Source organism: Copadichromis virginalis, linkage group LG7, assembly GCF_057382275.1.
Source record: "Copadichromis virginalis isolate Kocher_CV1m ecotype Utaka linkage group LG7, C_Virginalis_male_GT1.1, whole genome shotgun sequence".
NCBI lineage: Eukaryota > Metazoa > Chordata > Actinopteri > Cichliformes > Cichlidae > Copadichromis > Copadichromis virginalis.
The window spans coordinates 6,339,677-6,360,448 of NC_140624.1; the positions used below are offsets into that span (position 1 = coordinate 6,339,677).

A 20,772-nucleotide genomic window follows, 5' to 3' on the forward strand; every position below is an offset into this window, starting at 1 on the left:
GGGCCTGTGGCCAAAAGCTGCCCTGTCAGCATTGGTATTTATTTTAGGCTCTTGTCTTTCAGTTTGGCTGTATGAATTATTCATGCAGCTGGAGTGTGTAGGAACTACAGTACAGCTGTTGATGAAACAAAGCTTCGGGGCTGCATGGCTGGGGAACCACAGACATAATGCAGCTAGAGAATAGACCTGATTATGGATACAGCGTCATCTGTGGGTACAGGATAATGAATAAAAAGATGCTTCTTTTCTCTGATCTTCTGTAGCACAACTATATCAGCTAGAGGGTGTTTCTGCAACATTTAGGGTTTTTTTCATTTAAATGACAGAATTTGAATTTAACTCCTTAACACCTGAGTTTATGTCAGAGGCTCCGTGGTGAGTTTAGGCTAGCACTCTCTTTTTATTTCTCAAGCTTCACTTGCGTTCTTTATTTATTCACTACGATGCAAAGGCTAGACTTACTCCTGGATATGACACAAAAGCAACACTTCATGGCAAAATTGTATTACGCAATATGCCTCTAGAGATGTTAAACTGGGTGTCAGTATAATATTAACATCATTTACTGAAGAACAAGCTGACACTCACCACCAACAGAGCAAAAAGAATGACCCCACAGCTCCAGACGTCTGCTTTCCTCCCGTCATACTTCTCTCCCTAAGGGCAAAACATTGTATTAGACAAGTTTAGACTGAACGTTAAGGCCAACTGAAACAAGACGGAGGATGACTAAAAATAAGTTAGCACAGGAGGAATGAATATTGTGATTCTGTGAGTAGTCACTTACCCTGATGACCTCTGGACATGCGTAGTGTGGAGATCTGTTGGAAAAGGAGCAAACAGATACAGAAGGTTCAAGTTATCTAAGGACTTTTTTCCGTTGTGCTGCAGAGTAAATAAAAGTTCACAACAGATAAAACAAACAAGCATAAGTCACTGTCTGAAAATATGAAGACAACAATTTATGCAGACAGTAAAACTCTCCAGCGAACGTAGATCAAGATGTGTTTTAGGAGTTTAGGGGTCCTGAGAGTGTTTGGATGTCCTCTGCCTTGCTCAGTCAAGGGCATCCTCTCACAGCAGACGGTGAACAGACCCACTAATCTTTACAGCCCCTGGATAGACTGACAGTAAAGCCAATGACTAGATTGACATATCAATATCATATGAAGATTTATGGAGCTACCTTGCAAAGACCCCTCCATAAGCACAGGTCTATGGATGAGTGCATCATATGGGTGACTTGTTACTCTATATATTAATTCTTCTCACTGTTTGACATTCCTATATTTTTAAGGTATTCTCTGGAAATCAATTAATCAGATAAAAAACTTAATTTCTTTGCTCCTCAAAACAAATCACCTGTCTCCCTAGACCTCCTACCATTATGAAATGTGTTGTCCACCTCTTTGTCTCACTCTGTTTAATGGCATAGCATTTGGGTCGACTGAGGGACTACGTAGTTTGTAAACAGCCTTTAGATTGGCTGTTTTCTTGTGCACTCAAGAATACCAGCTCTGACAGCCCAGCTTATTCAGACTGTCAAAATACTGGCCAAAAACAAACACGGCTACCGTGCCAACTCGGGATCTCCAAGTGCCTGTGCAAATAAGTACTTGATGACTTTTCTTCAAAGAAAAAAACCCATCAGCTCTGCACTCATTTTACTTCATGAAGGCCACAACACACAAGGCATGCAAAACCTATAGCTTTATCCCATTTAGGTCATTCCTTGTCAGTTCATCAAATGCCACACGTTCCCCTACAGCTTTGGTTTCGACAGGACTTCAAATCTACTGTCAAAGACTGGGAATGCAAATATTTTATTTCTTCAAGCATCCACCATTCTATGCCACACTCTTTACAGCCTATATTCACAGAGCCATAGTAGCAGATAATGACACAGAAAAAAATACGGAACTTCACGTGTAAAAACATACCTAACCTTCATCCATTGGGACACTTAAATCAAAAAAACCAAACCAACAGAAACGCGAAATTTTAGCATTTTTTCAGGCAAATTTGTGAGAGTGAGGTGGGAGTTTTTTGTTTGTTTTCTGTACGGTTTCTTTTGTGTTACATTTCATGAATTCAGATGGGTTCAGATGAACTGACCCACATATAAGAGGTGGAAGTAGCCAATAGGTCAAATAGCTGAAGCCAATGCATCGGTACTTTAAAGCGCAGTACCACTGGTGGTTGCTACAAAAAAGGATCCATGTAGTTCTTTTATAACAAAAAAAAAAAAGAGGTAAGTCAGTAAAACGCTTCATGTTATTAGGATTTTTTGATCAAAAATTTTTAAAGTAAATGTATTACTCTTTTATCTAACGAAAATGTTTAATGTATTCATCCTCTAAAGGTGCGGCCACTTTTGGTATGCCTTAGGAACACCGGGTCTAGGATGAGCTTTGTAGTGCTCACTTTGAAACACTCAGTCCACTCATTATTTTATGTTTAGAAAGCCCCTTCTGCTATTATGATAACATTCTGACTTTTGAAAGGCTAACCTAGTTCAGCTGCAATGTTTCCCACTATCACAGCTCTATTTAGTAAGTAATTTGCTGCCAGCGACTCGCAGCACAAGCTTAACTACACCAGGTATACAGTGTTTCATTAAGTTAACAACCATTCAATGACACGATAAAATCCATCCGAGTACGCTTCAGTGAACAAGCCAGTTAACGGGGTCAATGCTGCAAAGTTCCTTTCACATTTGATTGCGGATCAAGTATGGGTGATATTGTAGAAACATCCATGCTGCTCACACCAGGTTCAGGTTATATGGTGGGACACTAAAGATAAATAGAAAACCGTGAGAGCCACTTCCCACTGACCAGAAAAATATAGTCTTTAGAAAAACAGTTCAACGTGGGTTTGGCATTACATCAGTCTTTTCTCTGTCTTTCTCAAACTAACACCACTAGCATCACATAAATAAAATCAACAGGCAGGAAAGGACTGTCTTCTATTTTCAGAGGGCAACAAATACCACAAAATTGATGCATAAAAAGTTGGCTTTATCTCATGTATAGAGTTCATGAGTTGTAACTGTCTAGAGAGGGATTTCTGGACCTCTACAATACACAGTATACTGGATACATATGTATGAAGGGATGTATCGTGATCTTAAGAGATGTGAATTACGACAGAAGCATTGAAAGACGCGCTGAGACACTGAGACATAAAGCTGATCTTCATGAAAATTCATCTTTTTGGACTAAATCCGTGCACTTCCTCATTGCATATAAGATCATTTCCTTTCATCAATCTGTGCCATGGAATTATAGTAAATAAACAGTAAGCAGTGATGAACTCCCAGCTGGGTTTGTACAGACAGAGGAAGAGGTTGTATTTGCATCCCAGAATCCATATTTGAATATGCTTGCCAATGCATCTGCTATACATCTGTATGTCTGCACGTATTTATGTATGTGCTCTGAGGCTCCCACTACTCTACCTGGGGCAAGTTTCATCTTCACTCAGCTCCATTACCCACAGCAAATGGAATACATTTGTGTCAGACTGCTGCATGATGAGAAGGGGCCAGATAAATGTGTTTAATTAAAAAGTGTCATATCTACACTTAGAGACGGGACATTCAGAGGGGCATGAATAATCAATAACAACACACATACACACATATTAGGAAACAGCACGAAGACACGAAAACATTAATGGCGCCAACATTCTGCTATGAGACGTACATGCAAACAGACAAGATCTAATCAAGACTGTAAGGCTCGTGTTTTTGGTGCCGTAGGGTTGTTCAGATAGACACCTGATCTCTCTGTAAATGACAATGCTCAAAGTGATTGCCAATCAAGATGCTATTTGCTCGTTTTCTCGTTACTGTATCAAATTATTATCATTAGTAATAATGTAAAACTAATTTAATTTGCAAGCCATCATTTGCAACTCCAACACACATGGGAAGCCATATGCATACACAATACAAAAGCATGTCAATACATATCCACACACAAACATGGACACATGTGCAAACTTTGAAATTAATATGCAGATAGGAAGTGGCTAAATTTATTGATTGGAAAGAAAACAGTATTTCTCTCAATTGTCTTCTCATTTCCTGAAGGTGGTAGGTTCTGTGTTTGTGTCAGGGAAACAATTTAATGTAAGGGGCTGCTTTTATCTTCACTCTTCTCTCCTATATATTCCCTCCTCACAGATGTGGAGTCAAAGTGGAGGAGAGACAGATGCAGGGCACGCAATGTCAAATGACTTGATGACGACTTATGTTATTAGGAGCGCAATCAAGTGTTAATCTGTAAAAACAAAAAAATCGTGAACAGATGTGGGCCCCAACCAAACTGCGTGCATGCATTTGTTTCATGGACAGCTCTGTGTTCGTGCTTCCAACAGGGTACTTTCAGTACTTTATACATTTAAGAGGGCAAAGAATATTCATTCCACCTCTATCAAATTAAGGCTTGCTCCGAGTGAGTGGCAGCAGAATGCAATCAAATATAGATCAAGTTGGTCAAAAGATACTGCTGAGTAAGAGCTGCTGCATATAGGCTTTCTAGGAAAATAGAAAACTTTAATGTGGTCATCAAAGCTGAACAATGACTAAACGGTGGACACATCTGACTTGCAGATTGCTATGCGCACTGCTTTGAGTTGGCCTGATCTCTACCGATGAGTCATGAGAGCTTAGGCATTGTGCGACTGCTGAAAAAAAATTATGCAACAGTTTCAACTGGATGCATGTGTTTGCATGCACATGCACAATGAACGCGCGTGTGTGTGTGTTATATAAAGGGAGGGAGTCAGAGAGGCACCCAAACAAGCAGAGGACATAGGGACTTAGAGGTGGGGGATGAACTAAGCCTGTTCTGTGTGCGCATGTGTGTTGCTGTATTGCGTGTGTAAAGTGTGTGTAACTTCAGTTTCAGCTGATTTGGAGGCTTAATCTGGACAGAATCAATCTGAGCTGGGGACAGCTGTCACAGAGCATATATCCAGCCGTGCACAGAGTGTCATGTGCAAATGCAGAGGAAATATTTTCCCAAGACATCCACTTTACAAGCAAGATAACAACTTAGACCACTCAGTTTGAGCAAATTTGTGGAACCATTTCTAGAGTGTTATGGATGTCTGTCACAAGTGTGTGCAAGACTTTGAGCCAGCTCTGACATCAAAACATCATTACTTCCCTATCGAGTGCCTGCTTGTGTTCTATATATGTTTTAATAGGTGAACTATACCTACTTATCAAAACTCTATGTTATTTTACTCCATCACTAGACAATAAGATTTCATTATCTTGGGAAAATAATTGGAGATTATGTATCGGAATTTCAGGAGCAGGACCACGCCTCCAAACACGCTCCTTCCGGCTGTCATCTATATAGGTTCCCCTAGTTCTGCAAGCTGATCATTCTCGTTTACGTGCTCCACCCTCCCTCCGTCCTTCTTCTCCATTCTTCAACTTCTTCACTTCTGTTTAGTACATGGGGATCTGCCAGGCCCGGTAGCCATCGCCAGTCCCCTTCGAGGCCTTCGCCAAACCGCAGCTCAATTCACGTCAAAGCATTCACTTTTACCTACTAAAACGCTGTCAAACTTAAATGAGGACGTGGGCCCAGCTAGTGATAAAGAGAATAAAAATAACAATGCACTTCTATCATATTGGGTTGTGCTTACATATTCAAATCTTTTTGAAGTGAATTTAATGGAAGAATGAAATGCTATAGTGCAGCAGTGAGGTGTTTCTGTTAATCCATGGTGTCACTGAGTTTATGACCCCAGTGCTTAAAAGTCATCATAAAGTGTGTTGCCTTTTATTGATAAATATGACCCTGCACAATGACCGCCACACCTTAGGGTTGAAGAAAATCACTCCCACAATAAAAGAGACCTCGGTCCTTTTTCGAGTGTAGTCCCACTTTAAAAGTGACTCTTCCTGCAAGCAAATTCATTAATGTCATGGGATTGATGTGCCTGGTGCGGTTGTGACTATTAGATCATAAACCCAGTGTGAAATATTAGAAGACGGGAGCAGTAATGTGTGGCTGTGGCCCTGGCCACGCTCATCGCCAGATACCACAGTCGGTGATAGACACTGAAAGTGTCTCCTGAAGAGATCAGCACAGCACGATTATGGGCACTTTGACAACGCTGCACCTAGCTGAGAGCCTGATGGCTCCACTCACTCCACTTAGTCTCTCTGAATTCTCCCCGTTTTCCTCTTCCATAGCAGCATTTCCACCTCCACTATGACCTTTTAATTACTCCCTCGGGACATCTGATATCTAATATCATTCAGTACATACAGACATTACATTTGTGATTCTACTTACCCACAGCTGGTTTCCAACAAACTATCGCCAACCTGAAGGGAAGCCATGCCAAAGTCTGCTATCCTGATGTTGTTCTTTTCATCTAGCAAGAGGTTCTCTGGCTTTAGATCCCTGTGACTGAAAGAAAATGAGATAGAAACATGCAGCAGTTAATGAAACGTGAAAAAGCTCATCATATTTAATAAAAGCAAGTGATACTGAGGAGAAACAAAAGATAAGATAAGATAAGATAAGATAGAACTTTATTAATCCCTCGGGTGGGTTCCTCTGGGAAATTCGACTTCCAAAAAGCACAGCAACGACCGAAGTTACAGTTACAGAATTGTTATATATATATATATATATATATATACATATATATATATATATATATATATATATATACATATATATATATATATATATATATATATATATATATATATATATATATATATATATATATATACACACACACATATACACACACACACAAACACACACACACATATATAAATACAGAGACAAATATAAATAAAATATACAAAGGGGATAAATAGAATAAATAGGAATAAAAAATAAAAATACAAGTGAATTGCACATTTCAAGTATTGAGTCTATTGCACTGTTGACTATTTACAAAAAGTATTGCACAAGGTATTGTACAGTGAGGTGAAGAGGCACTACAGCTTAGTTGTTCCCCCCTCCTTTGTCCTCCTGTTTCCCCTCCCTCTCCCCTCCAGAGAGGAGTTAAACAGTTTGATGGCGTGTGGGACAAAGGAGTTTTTAAGTCTGTTAGTTCTTGTCTTGGGGGTCCTGAACGGTATATCAAACACCTGTACACCACACTTGGATCCATGCATGAACAAGACATAACAGTAAACAGCTATTGCTGCTACCATCATGCTCTTGGCAACACCTCTCTCCTTTGATCTATCCAAGCTAAAACTAAGGGCTCCCACCTTGTAACTGCACTGGTAAAAGGTGTGAGAGCCCCCTGCTGTGTCCTTTTCTCCTTCTGTTTCCTTCTCTCTTTGTCCCTCAGCTCCTTCCTCTCATCTCCCAGACAGCCACCAGCAAACTGGCTGAGCAAAGGGCATCAAGGGGAGGCAACCGCAGAGGTGGTGTTCATTAGATGCCATTCAGTACCACTAAACACAGCAAGGGGGATAATATCCAGCAGACATAATCTCCCTACTTAAAAGGAGCCGTTGAGAGAAATAACTTTCTGATGCTGACTCTGAGGTTAAGACCTCAATTTTGATGAGTGGCGTTAGCATTTTATTGGATGTTTAACATCTCTTCCCGGGTTGAGGGTTCTATTACATCATACTGTACAGTTCTTGTGATGTCTGCCAATGCTGAAGAGGGTAGCACAGACATGTATATGTATGTGTATACGCTGACACTTACTTGGCTATCTTTTCTACAATCTTTATGTACTTCCTTAGTTTCCATTTTGCTTTAATAGGAGGTCTTGGGTATTGGAGAGCCCCAGAGTTATCTCGACTTTCATCTTCCTGCTACTCTAATGATAGAAAGGGGAGATAGAACAATATCTGGATGTGACTGCCTTTGAAGAGTGCCTCATCACAATGGACATTTAACCTTAGATGACATCAGTTGCTGTAAAACTCGTTTCCTGTCCTGAGGGATTAACTGTCAGCTGGCTTGTTATCATCCTGGCAGTCTCTGTGATCTCAGCTATAATTGAAATAAAACATAGATAGCATCTAAAACAGTTCTCCCCAGGCTAAATCTTTCATCAATTCACACAACCATCATTTGACTGTGATGCAAGTAGCCTGAGAGTTTTAACCAGCACTGTCATGGGGAAGGAACAAACATTTACGAAACTGCTCCAGGGGCACCAATATGAGAGTGTCTGAACAGTGCATCTCCAAGGTGCATGCATGTGTCCCAACAGGTCAGAGCATTATTGTAAAGTGTTCAGAGTGGCTGTTGATTATATAATGATCATAGTGATATTTATGAATGTGTTAAAAGATTCATTAATATTGAAATAATGGACAAAGTCTCCTAGCTAAAAGACCAGGAGGAAACACTGTAAATTTTAAGGGAGATTAATGTCGTATTAGTCGTTTTTGTATTATTATTTTTGAGTGGAACAAAAAAAAGGAAAAGCCTGAAAAATTTGTGCACCAAAGATTTCAGCTCTCAGATTATTAATTAATTAGCTTATACATTTTTTAAAAGTAAGGTATCAGATCTCAGAGCTTAAGTAGCCTGTGGGTGCTAAGGCTGAGTTTACAAAAACTCATCGCATATTTCCCAAAAATCATCCATCAAGGGTTCCTTTACCCACCTACCAGCTCACAAAGCAAGAGAATGGTAGAGCGAAGAGCAAAAGGAATACCAGTTCTGAAACCTACCATCACACAATCATGAAAAACACTAAAGATGAAAAGTGAATGACTTGTAAGACAGCATGGTGATCCTAAATACACCCCAAAATCCACAGCCCCTAGAGGTGCAAGCTCAAGTTTCAGCTACAGCCCACACATTCCCTAAAATCACTGAAAATCTTTGGATACACATTAAAAAGACCAGTGCATGCAAAACAACCCAGGAACCTCAAAGAGCCACACCTACACACCTAACGAATAAAAACTGATAGCATGTGAAGCGGCTCCAAAAGTCTTTATAAGCTGTGATACTTTCCAAAAGGTGTAAGCACAGACTATGCAGGGTGCTTTAATTTTTGCTTCTGGTCTTCTCCCTGAACCGTCTTCATCAGATGCAACAAAAATTAAGTTTGTCTCTTAAAGAGCACTAAACACGGCATAAAGAAAGTGCGTTGTCACAGGCCCATCACATGTAAAACAAACAGTCAACACTCAAGAGGTTGTTCCACAAAAAAAGGCAACAGCACATTTAAGCAGTGAACGCACCAGAGGAACAAATTGCATCTAAATGCTTTATTGGTTGTCAAGACCCTGGTATCTATAATGGGACATTAAACTGCCTCTCTGTCACATTAGACTGCACTTTGCTACTGTAATGCTGCTCACACAGCACACCTCACAGTAGGGATATTGTGTATGTCAAGCAAGGGTGGAGGCTGTTAAACAAATTCAACAATTGCAATGACATTGAGTAGTTTTTCTTAAAAAGAAAAGGAGTTGCATACCACTGGCTTGCTTGAGGAATCAAAGACAAAAAGAAAGAATACACTAGATGCCATGGATGCATATAGTTTTTGCAAAGGTCTATGAGAATTGTATAAATGCTGCTATGCTTGCTTTAAATGGATCATTTGAAAAGAACAGAATAGAAAAATGAAAATGCCAAAGGGGGGTGCATAATTTAAAGTTTAGTACTATCATCCATCATTTCCATGCAGTCTTGCCTTTGTAACACAAGCCTGTCAGTTCACTATGCACTATGCTCTGATGACGATTCCTTGTAATTTAAAGGTGATATGTATTTGTCTACAAAATCTACGTGTTATCTGAGCGAGGATTTTACCCCAAGGGGCTGTTGGACATGATTCTTGTAACCAAACAGCGTACGCCTAATTGCCTGTGATCATTTGCACATATTTTGCTGATATGTTGTGTTTTACAAGAGGTTGTAATGGCTTTGTCCTCTTGGGGCTCACATCACTATAATTTCTCAGACACGTTTATGGTGATGAGCAGTTTTATGACTAGTTTGGAGCTCAATGAAAATATACTTTTCTCATGCTGACACATTTGACATATACCATGTTTTAATGTCGCTTTTCATTAGGCCAGCTCACACCAAGAAATGTGGCTCTAATTGGAGCCACGAGAACACTTACAACTAACACTAATGGATCAAATGCATCTTTTTGACCTATTAACATGCCAGGAAAATGACTCACCTGTTTTTGAATTTTCATGAGGTACTACAGTTATCCTGGTGCAATACAGTGCACAGAGTGGGGTTTAAAACCACTGTTGAGAATCAAAATGCACCCATTCAGCCTTCGGCGCACCCTGGTGTCGTTCTCCTCTTTCTACCTTTCTGTTTTCCTCTCAAACTTTTTTAGGTTTCTGGTGACCCAATTTGAGAGAGACCAAGCACATTCACTTAAAGAAAGCTTTAGGCTAATATTGTATGGAATTAGAAAAAGAGGACAACTCTGACTGCTGACTTGAATTTGCTAAGCAAAATCCTTCATTAGCCAGTGGAGTTAATTATGTATTCAGAGCAATGAGGGACGAGAAAGATAAAAATGCATTTTTAAATTTTTTTCAGTAATGTAGTTGCATTGCAGCTTAAACAAGTGAAAAAATAGTTATGTTTGCATCAGCTACACACTGCTTAATAGCACAAGAAATCATTTAGAGCCTTCATCAAAGTCAAAGTATTTAAATATTTTCAAATTTATTTGATAAAGATAAAAAAAGGTGATGCTTCTGTCCAGACTGAGTGAATGACAGTAGACTGGGGGAATTAATTATTTGATCCCCTGCTGAATTTGTGATATTGAGCACCTACAAATAAATGAACAGTCTCTAATCTTTATGTTACTTATATCGAGCCAGAACACTGAAGCTAGGTTGTGGATGGGTCTTTCAGCATGACAATGACCCAAAACATACCGCCGAGCAATGTTTCCTCTAAGCTGCGCGCGTGCGCAATTGCGCACTGCTGGCACGGTCTGTGCGCACATAAAATCTGCGTTGCGCACAAAAAAAATCTAACCTGAATTGAAATTAAAATTAAAACTTTAACAATTCTGTTTTGTTAAAGAATTGGAGAAAAACAAACCTCCAGGTTCATTATGACATTTATAAAGAGAAACTTCACAATTATAATTTACAACTGAGGAATGCAAGGAGGTCCTACTTCTCTGACATCATCACTAAAAACAGCCATAATGCTCGGGTCTTATTTTCTACAGTTGACAGGCTAACAAACCCTCCTGTGTCAGTGGCAGCTGAACTTCATTCGACCATGGCCTGCAATGACTTTGCCAAATTCTTCACAGAAAAAATCCAAAAAATTAGACAAGCAATTGGTACGTCAACAGCAGATCCAGGATATGTACTGTGTCCACCAAAAAACTGTTTAAACACCATGAAACAGTTTCAACCTATTAACAGCAAAGACCTGGAGGACATCTTAGGTAAACTGAACTCCTCCTCCTGCTGTTTAGATGTCCTGCCAACAAGTTTTTTCAAAAAGGTCTCAAAGACTTTAGAGTCAGACCTGTTACAGATCGTCAACTTTTCTTTATTATCAGGTGTGTTTCCAGAATCACTAAAAACTGCTGTAATCAAACCTATACTGAAAAAGGACAATCTTGACAAGACACAAATGAACAACTACAGGCCGATCTCAAATCTCCCATTTTTAAGTAAGATCATTGAAAAAGCAGTTTCTCAACAGCTCAGTTACTTCTTAAAACAGAATAATTGCTACGATGCCTTCCAGTCAGGTTTTAGACAGAACCACAGCACTGAAACCGCTCTGACCAAAGTGTTTAATGACATATGTCTGAATACAGACAGCGGAAAAATGTCAGTCCTAGTTTTACTGGATCTCAGTGCAGCATTTGATACAGTTGACCACAACATGTTACTCAAACGACTGGAGAACTGGACAGGTCTTTCAGGAACTGTACTAAACTGGTTCAAAACATACTTAGAAAACAGGAAATACTTTGTATCAATAGGTAACTTCACATCTGAGCAGACAAGTATCACATGTGGAGTTCCCCAAGGTTCCATCTTGGGACCCCTTCTGTTTAACATCTACATGCGCCCACTGGCACAGATTATAAACAACAACAAAATAAACTATCACAGCTATGCAGATGACACACAAATATATATCACAATGTCACCAGGAGACCGAGGCCCTGTACAGGCTCTTGGTAAATGCATTGAGGAAATCAATGACTGGTTGTGCCACAATTTTCTCCAGCTAAACAAAAACAAAACTGAGGTAATAGTCTTTGGCGCCAAAGAAAAACGATTACAGGTCACCAGAGAACTTCAATCCATACATCTAAAAACCACAAACCAGGCGAGAAATTTGGGTGTAGTGATGGATGCAGACCTAAACTTAGAAAAACACATTAAGACAATAACAAAGTCAGCTTACTATCACCTGAAGAATATTTCAAGGATAAAAGATCTGATGTCTCAACAGGACCTGGAAAAACTAGTCCATGCATTCATCTTTAGTAGGCTTGATTACTGTAACAGCATCTTTACAGGTCTACCTAAAAAAATCAGTCAGACAACTACAGCTCATTCAGAACTCTGCTGCTCGAGTCCTCACTAAGACCAAAAAAAGTGGACCACATCAGTCCAGCTCTGAGGTCTTTACACTGGCTGCCTGTCCGTCAGAGGATAGACTTTAAAGTTCTGATGCTGGTCTATAAAGCTCTGAATGGTTTAGGACCAAAATACATCAATGACCTCCTGACCCAGTATGAACCTTCCAGATCCCTCAGGTCATCTGGATCCGGTCTTTTATCAGTTCCCAGAGTCAGAACCAGACACTGAGAAGCTGCATTCAGCTTTTATGCTCCTTATATCTGGAACAAACTCCCAGAAAGCCTCAGATCAGCTGAAACACTCAGTTTATTTAAATCCAGGTTGAAGACTCACCTGTTCTCAGCTGCATTTGAATAAAGCACCAAATCCACACTTTTAAGCTTAAATTTCAAAACTTACATTTAACTACTGATTTTATCTACTGTTCTGATTTTATCTGTTTTGATTTTATATACTGTTTTGTTTGTTTGTTTGTTAATTAGTTAGTTTATTTGCTTGTTCTAATCAATTTTAAATCATGCTTTTTATTTGTTTTTGTTTCTAATGTCTCTGTAAAGCACTTTGAATCACCTTGTTGTTGAATTGTGCTATACAAATAAACTTGCCTTGCCTTGCCTTTTGCAGTGTTAGACAGTAAGTGACTGGCTGCTCCCGTATGGGATTAGAACGATGCCACCTTATCCCATAGTCCAGCCAATAATGTGATTCACATTCGTATATATGCAGCCAATCAACGTCGTTGACAGGCTATGACAGCGTCCTTATGTGTAGACACCGGTGTTTTAGCTAGCAAAGCGGCGTGGCTGATGTGGAGTGAAGCCACGTTAATGACAACGTGAACAACCATTGGAGATGTGAGCAGGACAGACGGAACAATTGACAGAAAAAGTGTGGACTTTATACCAGCTTTTAAATTGTGTTGATCGGCCACGTAAAACCAGAGTTATGATAAAAATATCTGCAATGTTTGGTTTTCTTCCTGAATACTATCGTTGTTTATATTTACTGCGGGAAGAAACGGTAAAAACGGCATTTTATAAAGAAAACGCTCGAAAGCACTCTCGGCTTGTGAGCAAAAACAAAACCAAAAAAACCGCACCCTTTACTATTGGTTGAAAAAAGTACCGTGTCGACCAATCAAAAAATGATATGGCAACATGGCATTTAGTTGTTTAGGAAAGGGGAAGTTTTAGGAGAGACGGCAGTGTTTTAAGATGTGAGAGATTTGCGAAGTTTAGCGCAAATCTTGCGTAGTTAGTGTGTAGTGTAGTCAATAGTTTTGTTGTGTGTGTCAGAACAATGAGGCGAGTGCTGAATGTTACAGGTGTTACAGGAGTGATACATCTCCTGTTGTCAGGCCTGCAGGTATCAGGCTGTTGTTCTCCTTTATCTCATAGTGGACAGAAATTATTTTTGGAGTGGCACAAATAATTTGTGAGGCATCAAATTTGATGCAGAACACCTGATTGTTCTGTAAATAGTTTGAAATGTTTGTTTAAAAACACCTTGGCTGCATTTTTAGGTAAACAGCTGCAAAAAACTTTGTTGTTTGCATAACTCAGTTACTTTTTTGACCAATGTTGGGCAATTAATTATATAATTACTATATAATTAATTGCCCAACATTGGTCATTATATACTGTATTTTGCAGACAGAGTTACAGGACTCTCTCCCAGACCACAGACTCATAATACAAGTCAGAGCTTTATTTAAAAAAAGGAAAAAAAAAAGAAAGTTGTGTTTTAAAAATTGAAGTTCAAGTTATTTTTACTTCCAATAGTGTTAACATACTACACAGGTCAGGTCAGTGGGCTAAAGCAGTTAATTAAAAGTAGTCTAACATAAATGTAAATGCTGTAATTTGATTATTTTAATAAACCATGTAACCTGGGTGGATTGGATGCTGGTGTGACCACAGTGCACACGTCTAATGTTGCTCACAGTGGTCCAAGGGACCGCTCAGGGAGTTTGTATGTTCGCTCAGACACATGAAAAATTAGAGGGAACATTGCCGCCGAGCCAACAAAAAAGTAGCTAAAGAAGAAGCACGTTAAGGGAGCGACCTCGCCAGTCTCCAGACCTCAGTCCTACAGAAACTCTGTTGAGGGAGCTGAACTTTTAAGCTGCTAAGTATGCACAACCAAGAAACCTAAAGGATTTAGAGAGTTTCTGTAAAGAGGAGTGGGTAAAAATCAGGCGAACAAGAAACGTCGTGTTACGATTGGGGATCAAATGCTTATTTCACTTAAGTTAAATCAATTTACATGTGTTTTTCTGGATTTTTGGTTGACGTTCTCTCTCTCCATTAAACTTAAACTACAATATAAATGAGAGCGTGGTCATTTCTTTGTAAGTGAGCAAACTTCCAAATTCTGCAGGGGATCAGACAGTTATTTCCCCCCCACTGCATATATATTACAGTGTTGTCCACATTTCTCAGCTGAACACAATGCATTTCATATGATTTGTATACTGTTTGAAAATATTTTTTTTTGTCATGAACCATTTTCACATGCTTTCAAAACTGTCAATCAGGACAGAAATACAAGGACTGAAGAAATGTTGACATAATTTTAAAGTAAAAGTCCACATGATACATACATTTAAGTGCCAGATTTGAAGCCCACACATTGCTTTAAGACTCATTTGATCTTCTATTTGAGTGACATTAAAAAGTTCACTTGGGCAGCTGCCAAAATCTTTACACAGATGACGTACACATTTAAGTAATTACCTGTCACAAGACTTGCATTTAAACTGGATCAGTATCAAGAAGCAAGACCTGCCTGTGAACGTCTCCCAGTGCACCCCTTGTGTCATCTCCTCCAGTTCTATTTAGTCCTATGGGGGGTTTGAGCAACAAAGGGGCATTAATGCATTGTTGCATATAATCTAGTTACTAAAAGTGGGATTACGATGACAGCCAGAACAGCAATAAACAAACTGTTTGCTTGTTGTGCCAAATCTGTGTGTGCAACTCAGCGTTTGCTCTTAATCCAGAGGAGTTTGACTAGGGATGATAGGATGAGCAACGGACCTTCAAGGCAGAATAAACAGACAAGCTGCCAGAAAAGCAGTGGAGTGAAAGAGTGGCATAGATATTTAAAAACCTAGAGTAACACCAGCCATCTAATCCATGGTGCCATGCAAGTGTAAAATTCCTTTAAAGTGTTTATCCATGCCTTGTACGAAATTCGACTGCTCGGGAGGCTTCAACATCATCTCTTATCTGGTCATCTAACAGCATGTCATGTCTTTAAACTGTTGTTTTTGTTTTCCTGCACTTGATCTTATTTTGTTTTCCTATTTCACAGCCTAATTTATTTTACCTTTCTTTGAACAATCATCCCCTCACTACCACTAGCCCATTCCCCCTAAATCGAGGACCATAAACCAACCCACTACTTTCATTTTCCTTCTTCCTGCTTGATTTTCCATAACCATTTCACCCATCCCATTTCCATTTTTCCATTTCACCTCCTCTCAACATCAATTTCTCTCCTCTCACAAAGTTACACTTCAACAGTAAGTGGCACTGCAGGAGAAGAAAATATCAGACAAATACAAAGACAAGAAGAGAAAGAGAAAAAAAAGGTCTGTGTTTGTAGGAGCCATCAGCTGTAATGATAGGCTATATGGCACAGGCTTTCTACAGGCAGGTAAGCAGGCAGCCAGACTATCATCATGGACAGCTCTCCAACAAATATCGGCAAACCCACAAACAGCAAAGAAATTGAGATATTGATGACCCTACTTGTTGAACATAATTAATTAACATAAGTAAAAGCCAGCCAGGCTTCAAATGGTGTAAAATCGTGCATGAGCCATGCACGTTTGTGCACTGATGAGAGCTTATCGAGGTATGTGATCATTTTTGTCTTTGTTTGTCTTCACACTGAGTCTGCAAAAACTACCAAGACATACTTCACGAAACTGTGGAAGCAGTGGAACACTGTTAAAGGAATCAGTCTTCTGAATTGTGGAACAGATGCATTTGTTTTACTGCAAAAGGGCATTGGGCATGGATGCTCTTTCAGAATGACCTATTCTATACTTCACAAATGAATTGGAATAATAATTAACAGTCCATATATCTACCACTATGTCACTATGTTATCAGCGGGGCTTGAGATATGTGCTCCAAATACATCTCCATTCATGCATGTGGTCGGTTCTCCCTCCGGAAGGGAGATATGCAGCGGCTAATGACAAAGTGTGGGAGAGACAAAGTGAGGGAAAAAGGTGGATGTGGATGATATGCGGGATTATGCTACTGCGTGGGTTTAATGTGACTTCTGGACCAAGCATTTGTTTGTCATGTAGGTGGCAGCAATAATGTGCACATCATATTATCAGGAATAGGAAAAGGAAAGACTGCGTTAATATGTGTGAGCACATAAACGGAAGCTTCCTTGGTGAAAGGGTTAGAGTTCCCACAGGTGGAAAGACTACTTTGGTTAGGGTGAAATAGTCTTTTATTCTCAATCTGTAGACAGCTTTGAATGTGTCCATGCAGATAAAGCTGCGAATATAAGAATAGAGACATTGGGAACTGGGTTCATCATAGAAAGCTTCACTGTAATTTAAAAAAGTGCATCCAATTATGACACTACAATTAAATGCATTAATATGTGTTGTTGAAGACTGACAGAATCATGTTACTGTGACTCGTAAGTTAAATGAAGAAGTACATTTCTGAAAAATTGTATGACATCTTTGAAACATTGTTACACTGTTACTGTGACCTTGAGCAACAAACTGCAACTCTAGAAGTGCTGCTCTCTAGTTGACCTCTGATGTCCCTACAGGAGCAAGTGAAAGACAAATTTTTTACAAAGATCAGTAAAATGTCATATTATCATAGGCGCGCTGTGCTCTGATCTGTGCTCTAACCAGTCTGCCAGTCAGTCCGTCTCTGTGTGAGTCACAGGTTTGCACATCTCACTTCAGAAGACTTCAAATAACAAATACAAGGCATGTCTTAATGAGAAGGAAAGGGGGAATAGGAAGCTAGTTTGACACTAGATCTATATTTAAGCTTTTCTCTCACTGCTGCAGCATCTATTATGCATTTCTTCCAATGAAGATTATTTTCGCACATCGGTTTTTACCCCAGCTGTACCTATCTTTGCCTCATCTCCCTTGGCAGCTATCCCCGTGTGCTTCACTTTGTCCCCTTCTCTCCCTAAAAAAAAAAAAAGACTACTCTGAATCAGAGACTAATCTGAATCAGGGAGAGAAAACACTGAGTCATAAAACCCCCATTTTCCCCTACATTATTTCATTTATTTCAAGCCTTACATCCATCAAGCTGAAGAGATCTTATTTGGGGATAAGACGTGGGTGGAAAACGGAAGCATGAGGAAATGTGAAGAAGTAAAAATGAGAGAAAAGAAAGGTTGAGGAGCATGTGTTTACCCCCACTCTGCACGGTGAGTCACAGAGAAAAAAGGGGCACTTCAATGGCCTGCGTAGGTCTCCTGTGCAGACAAGTCAAAATGGAAGGAATGATTGCAGAAACGCTTTTTTATTGAGGGGATGCTGGGATCTCACTAGTGAGAATGGAAGGGAGGTGAGAAGGGCTGCGTCTGCCTGTCTGTTTGGCCCTAATTGAGGTTGGGAGGAGGGCGAGTCGGTGTAGCAACACTCCCAAATAATCCTCCTCATGACAGATTTACAAGGCATCATTTTCTGAGAGTGTTAGTGAGGGGATTTGAGGAGCTAAGACAGTGAGACAGCAACAAAGTAAAACAGGGACGGAGAGGTAAAACTGCCCAGCTCTGATAATCTATCTTTGTGCATGCACTTAACATCAGCTCCAGATGCTTCCTCCTAATTGATCTAATCTGTTCTCACAGCCATTATCAGAAGTGTATTTACATGGAATGATAAAAGACTTCTAATTTTTATTCCTTCCTAACGTGGAACAGTTTTGTTCTATTTTTGCTTGTGCAACAATTATATTGTGGGGGGAGGGTTCACCCCTCCAAGTGTTCCAGTTTAAATGCATCAGCATCATTTGATGGTTCAGACAATAAAATAAAGGTGACTGCATCATCTAAAGATAGTTCAAGTGTAAAGTTAGTCTGAAGAAAGCAGCAGCTTGTGCACAAGAGCTCTCATTTAAAAAAACAAACAAATAAGTAAATAACAACAGCCATACTGGAAGAGGGTCGTTTATAAACTACGTAGTAAAATACAAATAATATCTAATCATAAGAATTGCACTGTATAATTCCATGACAAATTACCTTAATTTTTCCTCTTAATTAACTGTGCAACATTATACTAATCTACATTGGAGCCATTCACAACTACGCTCCAGGTTAAAAGGAGTACTGAATGCTGTTTTTCACTGGCTTAGAGTCGTCTCTTTCATCAGTATAATACTCTACTGTGCACGGAGAAATAGAAAAGCCTCTGTGTCTCTTTGTAGCACTTTCAGCCACATAGCCTTGGCACAAAAGTTATGATGGGCATACATTATCATCATGAGTTGACTGGCTATAACTGGAAACAGTTATAGTGCCAATGAAAAATGCAATGGCCATGGCCTGGCCATGGCTACGCTAGGGTTTTATGATGATCTCCTAGTTTAAATCTCAAGCCCTTGCCAGTGATGACTATCACAGTGTGATCAGCAAGAAAACAAAATCATAATGTGCTGGATAATGAGCACATTTTGATTGTTACTTCTGCAAGTAAACACGGACCCTGATCTAGTCTTTGCCCTACGTTGTGTACAGCACCTTAGCTACGCTTTACTGTTTATTCAAACATTAATTTTGCTGAAGTGAAATCTGACTCACCACGTTGACTCAGTTGACACAAACAACAAAAGCAGAGTGAATACTCTTGTTCCAAAGAACTTTTATATGCATACTTTGGCAAATATGCAGGTAGATAAATATGCAGGAATTTTTAACTCGTGAAAACAATCAGCACATTTACTAAAACAAACATGACTCCAGTTCTATTATTTTTTAGTTCTGTTGTGTAGCAGCAGGTTTGTCTACTGTACTTCATGATTGGCCTCAGGTACACGGTGTATCAATAATTTAATAATATGAATGTGATGGTCTTTTGCCACAGTTTTGTTTTGAGTTTTGTTCTCATAACTTTTGAATTCTATTCACTTAAAGAGTGAATAGAGGGATTTGCTCCCTTGTATTTTTGTACCATTTTCCTTCCCATTTGTCCTTTTGTATTATGTTTTAGGCTGCTCTCTGAGTTTTGCATTCTGGTTTATGGTGTGGCTATTCTCTTTTTCTCCTTTTCCATTCTCTCTTTTTTTGACTTTCTAGCTGACTGGTTAGACTTTCTATCTTCATCTTTATTCAGTGTGAAGTGCTCTTTTTCTTTATTTTTGTTTCAAACTTTGATTGAACATGTTCAAGTCTGACTTCTTGCTTAGGTTTTCTGTGCTAGTACTTGGAGTTTAGAACGCCATTTTAATTCCTTCTTATTCTACTGTGTGTTGAATTTGTTTTTCTAGGGACAAGTTAATTTTATAGGTTTTCTGGTACAGATTGTTGTCTTAGTCCTCCCTCCGTCTCCTCTAATCCCTTTGTATTTCCCTGTCTCATAATTGCACTGAAGTTTTTAGTATTTAGGTATAAGACGTATGTCAGTTTTACTTCCTGTCTGTCTTCCCTCGATTTCCTAATTGTTACCTTCCTGTGTCTCCTCCCTAATCAACCTTCTGTGTGTATAAACTCTGTTCTTCACCTGCCGTTCTTTGTGGAGCTCTCTGGTTATATCCCCTGTGCGTTCCCTGCCAGCATATGGATAGCGTTTGATTTTTCCTTGTAGACGTTTCTGTTTTTTGGACTTTTAGTTCAGCCTAAATAAGCAGCTCCCTTTTTGTGTAATCTGTCTGCCTCGGACGTCCTGCATTTTGGTTCCCTCTCCAATTCTCCACGTCTCACCAAATTAACCTGTCATTAAGAATTTTTAACATTTTTCACTTGTGTGAATTTACTGTTATGTGTGTTATGTTACTAGATTATGTAATTAAACTCATCCTGTTAATTTTTGTTTTACATTAACAGACCCAGCTGTTATTTGATTTAGGAAATAATACACAAAGTATTTATAAATTTCAAGTAGCTGAATGTAGGACTATATTTTGTCTATATGTTGAATCTTGCAATTTCCTTTTGCAGCTTCTGGCAAGTAGCTGGAGATTTCC

The 20,772-nt window shown here is 39.3% G+C and overlaps 1 protein-coding gene across 4 annotated transcripts in view; it reads right to left on the bottom strand.

Annotated features, from left to right (window-relative positions):
* The window catches only part of brsk2a (BR serine/threonine kinase 2a), a 177,060-nt gene that overhangs the window by 32,008 nt on the left and 124,280 nt on the right, over nt 1-20,772 (bottom strand). For all 4 annotated transcript variants that reach the window (XM_085461386.1, XM_085461387.1, XM_085461385.1 and 1 more), the window contains 3 exons: nt 6,324-6,440; nt 788-821; nt 589-657 (listed from right to left, as the gene is read on the bottom strand). In XM_085461386.1, coding sequence (XP_085317512.1) covers nt 589-657; nt 788-821; nt 6,324-6,440 — 220 coding nt within the window. The remainder of the gene's footprint in view (nt 1-588; nt 658-787; nt 822-6,323; nt 6,441-20,772) is intronic.